Source organism: Aulostomus chinensis, chromosome 23 (genome assembly GCF_037954235.1).
Source record: "Aulostomus chinensis isolate RoL2024-O1b breed Wild chromosome 23, RoL_Achi_v1.0, whole genome shotgun sequence".
In the NCBI taxonomy this organism is placed as follows: domain Eukaryota; kingdom Metazoa; phylum Chordata; class Actinopteri; order Syngnathiformes; family Aulostomidae; genus Aulostomus; species Aulostomus chinensis.
This window is the reverse complement of record NC_141342.1, coordinates 1727154-1735000: the sequence shown is the minus strand read 5'-3', so window position 1 is coordinate 1735000 and position 7847 is coordinate 1727154. Positions and strand designations below refer to the sequence as shown.

Below are 7847 nucleotides of genomic sequence, written 5' to 3'. Positions count from 1 at the left end.
AATCTTTTTCCTCAAAGTAAATAAAAAGAGTAAACTTCCTGCCCCCCCCCTCCGAAACACAAATATTCAAGTAAAGTACAGATACCTCAAGGCTTAAGAGAGTATATGAATGTAAACATTTAGTTACTGACCACTACTGCTGAGCATGCTGAGGTCCTCAGTGAGAAAATCAGTCTGACTGATTGATCAGTTTCAGTGAATCAGTGCACAATAAAAGAACTGCACCTGAATAAATCAATCAACAGTGTTTGTGAGGGAATGCACCAAACAGTCTTTTGTTTCTTCTTTCCATAGATCATTGCAACATTTCACCAGACTTTCATACAGACTCTACTCTTCATACGCCACCAAAGTGACACCAGCTGGAGCACAGCGCACTCTGCTGGACAGATGATTCAAGGACATAGTTTTAAAGTTTCTCCTGTTAACAGACGCACATTTTGTCAGTCATACCTGACATGTTTCGACGGTCAAATTCTGTCTTCGTCAAAAGCGACACTGGGTGGTGAGCGACGTGTATAAATCAGCTGATGTTCACTGAGTCTGTGTCATCGGTAACAAGCTCATTCATACACATCACCACCCAGTGACGCCTCTGACGAAGACGCAAGTTGACCGCCAAAACAGGCCAGTTATGATTGACAAAATATGTGTCTGATAACAGGAGAAACTTCAAAACTATCTTGAACAAATTTACGATGAATTTTATTGGACTATTCAAGGATGTAGTTTCTAAAGTAAACCAAGTCACTATACCTGCACTAAAAATAGGTATTCACACCAGCAAATAGTGGCTAATATCAGATTATTAATCACTAATATCTGCTAATATTGTCAGGCTGGGATGGCTTGGCTCCAGCCAGTAGGTCTGATATACGTTAATGTCTGCAGATTATATCAGTGAATAATCCAGCTGGCCCTCAGACACAAAGATTCTGAATTGAAGAAACATGTGGTCATTAATTTTCCAACCTATTAGTTACATGAGTAAAACCTTTCAGTACTTCATCCTCTATTGTTTTTCCTTTCCCAATGTATTTTTTTTGGGGGGGGGGGGAGATAGGAAAACTACAAGAGGAGGAAGATGAATTTTAAAAAGATCTTCGTCTGGTTGCCTTTGTAAATGCAACCCTCCATCTGCGTATGCTGGCCGGGGGAAGTTTTAGTGCTCATGGCCAATTTTTACTGACATCAGCAAATCCGCCTCTTTGAGATTTGTGTTTTCCCACCAAATCCATTTCACACTGTTCATTGGATGTGCGCCAACTTCCCTCTGAAGTTCATCAGCTAAACCAGCCTGTTGGACATTTGCAGCTCATGGAGGTGGGGCTGGGGTGTGGGAGGTGCAGAGATGGTAAATGATTTGTAACAGCAACCAAAAAAAAGTTTCCTCGCTGTCTTGTTAATGAATATTTTCATGACGTCTTTAAATGTTACACAGGAGAATGCTGTGGGTCTCTATGTCTTTTAACTTAATGATAGCAATACTGGGGGGGCATGTAGCCCCCAGCCCTCCTCGATTGCAAAGTGGCAAAGCAAAAAAACCATGGGTGCGTGACAAACGGTGCATTGTCACACATTATTTTTTTTCAGTGGTTTCTGCGAGCACCATGGACACTTGTGCAGCGGCGCGGCCCTTTTAAAGAACCCTTCCTTTCAATTATCTGTTGTGCATTAGACTCGCATCAGCTCACTGCAGTTATGTCATGTGCACAGTAGATGGACTGAGAAAGCTATGACAAGCAATGCACAATCTGGTTTTCCCATGACTATAATATCTTAGTGGTACAGAGGGGAAGAGTCAGTAAGAGGCTCCAGTCCTTTTTTAGTTGCAGATTAAATAAAGACTGCATTATTTGATTTTAGCTTTATGGTGGCTTGGATGGAAACAGATATTCAAAATGCCAAGTATTTTATATGTTCTACATTTGCATATATTTTGCATTGACACAATGCACGGCTTAGGGATCCACAACATGGACTGGGAAGTGGTGGTTTGCTCCAGTGGAGTTGTTTGCAGACATCACATATGGGAAAAAAATGCTGACTCATCGGTCTGAGTTCACTTGAGGGCTGAATGGGACCGAGTATGACAAGTCACTCGGCTTCAATCAATCAATCAGTCTATCTAATTTGATTTATTAAGCCCATATCATGAATGAGAATTGTCTTGGAGGGGCTTTACAATCCGTACACATCCTGTCCTTGATCAGGATGAGGCAAAACCTTTTTAACAGCAGAACAAATGCAGAAAATGTAGGGTAAATCACAGAGGAGGGATCCCTCTCCCTGGACATACAGATAATAATCAATTGTTTTTTCTAGGTTCCGCTACCACCAGAACGTCTGCACCGTAAGCTATTCCTCTGTGTGGTGGGATTGGTCGAGATGGGAGAGAGAAATCGATTGGATGGCACTCAATGGCATCAATCTGCCACTAGCCTTCACTGGCCAGGAGGCCCTGTGGCAAGAGGTAGGAGCATTCAGATGTTTGGAACGGCTTTAACAACACGCGTACCTCCTTGTGCAGAAGTACTGTATCATAATGAGAGCTAATCAACTTGTAACTGTATCTTTCAGGTTTACCGTGCTCTTGGTTTAAACCAGTCAGAGATTGAAGATTTCTTTTCTGGTCCAGCATTTCTTGCTTGGAACCGCATGGGAAACATGTTCAGGTTTGGTGGGCCTATGCCGCAGTCCTGGCATGTGAACCAGCTCGTCCTCCAGGTAGTGTCCCCTAAGTGTTCATCAGTACAATGAAGCAATATGTCAACTATGTCAGCAAATTATTGGGCGGAGACTGAATTGACTCAGTCCCTCCATCCGCACCTATTTTCTCGGGGGTTGTCTCATTTTTCAATAATCATGCAGTCTTGTGTTTTCCTTTGAAACAGTGACTTATAAAACACGTCGTTCCAAAGTCAACCCTGTGCAGGATTAAATGCCATTAACATAAAGATCAAGTGATCCAGCTTTGTTGGGAAAACATGACATTTTCTTTTTTGAAATAGTTAAAAATCTTGGAGCGAATGAGATCGTTTGGCATGATTCCAGTGCTGCCTGCTTTCTCCGGGAACGTTCCCGCGGGAATCCTCAGGTGACGTATGATTCAAGTTTGTAAATATTTAGATAATTGCATGTAGATATATTCCTAAGAGGCAATCTCAAAATATATAATGGTTTTGATACTGATTCATATAGTATGAATTAAAGTGAGACTTAAAGGAATGAAACTCGTGGTCTGCAAGGCTAAAACCCTCCTGCAGTCCTTAGACACAGGTGGTCTGAGGGCATCTGTATACTTCATATTGATTGCCACAGTCCCTGTGATGATTGGCCCTGTTTGTGGAGATTTATACGTTTTCTCTGTTTGATCCTCTCACCCTGCTTCTGAATGTAGCCATTCAGAATAGAGTATCATGTATTTAAGTCTGGGTCTCAGTTCCCCGATTCATTTCAGATAAGCACTCCAGGTGAGACGTATCACTGGATAGTACAAAACCATATATTTTCCAAATCTGTGCTTCATTCATTCATGCTTTTAGAACAGTTAAAAAAAAAACCTTGATTTATTGTGTTAGTTTACTACAACTGGATGTATAAATACATGTAGTGCAGTGTATTGAAGTTGTACTGTAGTGATCTTTTAGAAGTTGGACCGACATACCTAAATAACTCCTAAATTACTCCAGTATGTAGACACTTCAGTCAGCCTTGAATTGGCTTAGGCATTCCATACATGTTGCTTTGGCTCCTGCTGCAGTATTAAACGTGGAAGATGAGCAGCATGTGGTCAAGGTGTCATCACAGGTGTGTGGTGGTTGAATACACACATTTCAGATGGAGCCATGTGCAATACTGTAAGGCTGTTGATTTTTATGTCAGTCTTAAGTTTTCTGTTTGACAGGGACATCGCTTGCAATCTTGTTTGGAATGTGGCACAAAATGTGAACTGGATGAAAGTCTGATTGATGCTCAATTCTGTCAAAAAGTCATTTCATTTATTGTGTATATTGCAATATAATAAACGCAATGATAATTCTACTAGCTTGATTATCGTTTCACAATTGACTTATTCTTTTAAATGTATATTTCTCACCTCAAGTGTTCAAAAATTAAAAATTACGATAAAACAAACATGTATCTTCAAAATGACATTTTTTATCAAAAAATATCCTTTTCCAGAATAAGGCAATTTCTGCAATATTTATATTGTACTGGTAAAAAAAAAGGCTATGGTATGTATCACACACCGGCAATCGTACATCGCAATAGTAATTTGATTCATCATGTAGCACCGGAGACAGACATTCTTAGGACAAAGAGTCTGTTCTCCCCTGGTACTTGGATAGTGGGGTAGTGACAGTAGTCTAGTCACTTGATTGCAACGTTCAACCCGCTAATGGATGTGATTTTTCTTTTGTTAGGTTGCATCCAGATGCAAATGTGACAAGACTTGGGCCTTGGGCTCACTTCAACTGCAGCTTCTCATGCTCCTACATCTTGGATCCCCGGGATCCACTTTTTCTCCATATCGGTTCCCTCTATTTGTCCCAAGTGGTGAAACAATTTGGGACAGACCACATCTATAACACTGACACCTTCAATGAGATGATTCCGCCTTCCTCTGACCCCACTTACCTGTCAGCAGTCAGTCGCTCCATCTTTGCCTCAATGACCGCAGGTGAGCATATCCACGTGACTGGATCTATGGCAGAAGTTTGACACAGTAATGCTTTTCAAATGTTTAATCCCAATACTTGAAGTTTCAAGTCCAATTACTGCCCCAGTTTGATGACCCATGGGTGACCTGTTGTCCAACACTTGCACAGATAGCACCCTCAAGCTCCCTACTGAGTTTAGTTTTTCATTGCAGTTCAAGAACGTGACCTCTCTTGTCCCTCATAATGATCTCTTTTTCTTCTCCCCAGTTGATCCTCAGGCAGTTTGGCTAATGCAAGGATGGCTGTTCTTTAGTGCCGCGGCTTTCTGGAAGCCAGCCCAGATTCAGGCCCTACTACATGGTGTGCCCCTTGGACGAATGATTGTGCTAGACTTGTTTGCAGAGACGGAGCCTATTTTCTCCTACACACGTTCTTTCTATGGGCAGCCTTTCATCTGGTGCATGCTGCAGAACTTCGGAGGCAACAATGGTCTCTTTGGAACAGTGGAGAGCATAAATTCAGGGCCCTTCAAAGCCTTGCATTTCCCCAACTCCACACTGGTTGGGATAGGCATGACACCTGAGGGCATTGAGCAGAATCCTGTGACATACGAGTTACTCAGTGAACTGGCTTGGCGGAAGGAGCCAGTCAACTTGGTCAAGTGGGTGTCACTTTACGCTGTACGCCGTTATGGCAGCACTCAAGAAAACTTGAGCACTGCATGGCAACTCCTGTTTGCCAGTGTTTACAACTGCACTGTGCCACATTACCGAAATCACAACCACAGCCCTCTGGTGCACCGTCCTTCCTTGCACATGAATACTGACCTTTGGTACGATCCAGTTGACTTGTACAAAGCTTGGAAATTGATGGTTGAGGCGGCTCCAGCTCTCATGTCCAAGGAGACCTTCAGATATGATTTAGTAGATGTGACTCGGCAGGTCTTACAAGTCCTAACAACATCATTTTACTTGGATATTGTAGATGCCTTCAAGAATAACAAGTTGCCACAGCTTCTTACTGCAGGCGGGGTTCTGATCTACGACCTTTTGCCAGAGCTCAATCATCTGCTCAATAGTGATCGTAACTTTCTGTTGGGAACATGGCTGGAGCGAGCCAAATCCTTAGCTCTGGATGAGAAGGAAGCACAGCTCTATGACCTGAACGCTAGAAACCAGATCACTCTTTGGGGTCCCAGTGGTGAGATCTTGGACTATGCTAACAAAGAGTGGGGAGGCCTCATGGAGGACTATTACGCCCAGCGATGGAGCCTTTTTGTCTACACACTTGTGGAGTGTCTTGAGAGTGGGCGGCCATTTAAGCAGGACACATTCAACCAGGCTGTTTTCCAGGTAGAGAAAGGATTCATTTACAATGGACGAAAGTACCCTACCAGTCCTCAGGGAGACACATTTGAGATCACCCGCAGGATCTTCCTCAAGTACTTCCCACTGTCTTTGAAAAGACTATAATGACCAGAGATTAAATTCTGGAAAATTTTAACAGCAAGAAGATTGTCTTTCTCCACATCCAGTCTTCGATAACGTCCCAAACATGATTATTAAAAAAAAAAAAAATTTGTTTTTGTTTTTGTATGTTTTAAATTCAATTGTGGAAAGTTTTGCAGTCTGTAGCAAAAAAAAAGGGATTTTTACTGAGCACGCACAGAGATCAGATTCAAAACATGCTTTATAACTAACAATGAAGGCAACGAAGAAATTTTGCTGGCTTGTTGGTGCTGTGTTGGTCTGTAGTCTTTCACTGTTATTCGATGCAGCCGAAACGGATCACAAACTGACTTCACTTTCACTTTAGCTGTTGCTTGTTATATCTGATTACTAAACTGTAACTTTGTTGTTTGGTGCTGGGGAAGCTGAGTTCCTTCTGCTCATTGTTGATGAGAATACGGGGACTAATGGTCACGTTATCATGGTTAATATAAAAGTAGTGCTGATTTATGTTCTGAGCTGGACTTAGGAAATAGCAGTATTTGTGAGTGTCCACTTTTGAAATTTGTTTCATGAAACTAATCTCTAAATTAACTGTCTGCTTTTAATCAATGCATTTTTTTTACATGCATTCTAAAGTATGGGATTTGCAAAGGTGGACTGAATGTGAAATTGAGGATAATTCATAAATTCAGCAAGAAATGTGCTGTGAATGAGTTCTATGAAAGGTTTTCTCACTGAAGTGTGATGTTCCTAAACTGATCATCTCCTAATTCAGGTGGACATTACTGAAAGAACAATTTTCTATTGCATCCATGGGTACAACAATCGCGGCACGGTGGTGCAGTGGTCAGCACTGTCACCTCACAGCAAGGTTTAGGGTTCAAGTCCCGGCTCAGGCACGGGATCTTTCTGTGTGAGTCTCCATGTTCTCCCTGTGCCTGTGTGGGTTCTCTCTGGTACTCCAGCTTCCTCACACAGTCCAAAGACATGCAATTGGGGACGAGGCTGATTGATACTCTAAATTGACCGTAGGTGTGAGTGTGAATGGTTGTCTGTCTCTATGTGTTGGCCCTGTGATGGACTGGTGACCTGTCCAGGGTGAACCCCGCCTCTTGCCTGAGGGCCGCTGTGATAGGCTCCAGCCCCCTCATGACCCTTCACAGTATAAGCGGTAGAAAATGGATGGATGGATGAGTACAACAATCACTTTATGAAGTTAATTTTTAATGAGTCACATTGGTTTTGAATTTGAGTGTAGATGAGATTTTTTTCTTTTAATGGATTTTTTTTTTAAATAGAAGATAATCATTTCTTCTTAATATTTTAGCTGTCACTTAATGAGAAGTTTAAATTCATACTGTGACAGACATTTTTTTGGATGAATCAACTTTATTGTATGAATGCTATATTTGTTTGTTGATGAATCTAAGTGTGGGATTGTTATACTCAGGCATGTTATTAAAATGTTAATACTGTATGACAAATACAGGGATTTTAATCTTCACCTCTTTGTTGTGTGTGTGTTTGACATTAACGCCATACACATTTCTGGTAAATATGTCCATCACTGCATTTTTTTATACTCATTTGATAAGGTAAGAGTTAATCGCTGCATGCAGATGTACACAAATGATGTGAACATGTAGGTATTTTAGTTCAGGTTTCTGTCAAGAACACTAATGCTAACTGGTGCACATTTGAATAGATAATTCAACATTCGCATATTTAGGTA

At 41.5% G+C, this 7847-nt stretch overlaps 1 protein-coding gene across 1 annotated transcript in view; it reads left to right on the top strand.

Moving 5' to 3' along the window:
* The window catches only part of naglu (N-acetylglucosaminidase, alpha), an 8892-nt gene extending 1172 nt beyond the window's left edge, over positions 1-7720 (top strand). Inside the window, exons 2-6 of the mRNA XM_086194572.1 lie at positions 2326-2473; positions 2581-2727; positions 3012-3097; positions 4428-4684; positions 4932-7720. Of these exons, the coding sequence (XP_086050698.1) occupies positions 2326-2473; positions 2581-2727; positions 3012-3097; positions 4428-4684; positions 4932-6136 (1843 nt within the window). The 3' untranslated portion in view covers positions 6137-7720. The remainder of the gene's footprint in view (positions 1-2325; positions 2474-2580; positions 2728-3011; positions 3098-4427; positions 4685-4931) is intronic.
* The last annotated feature ends 127 nt before the right edge of the window (positions 7721-7847 follow it).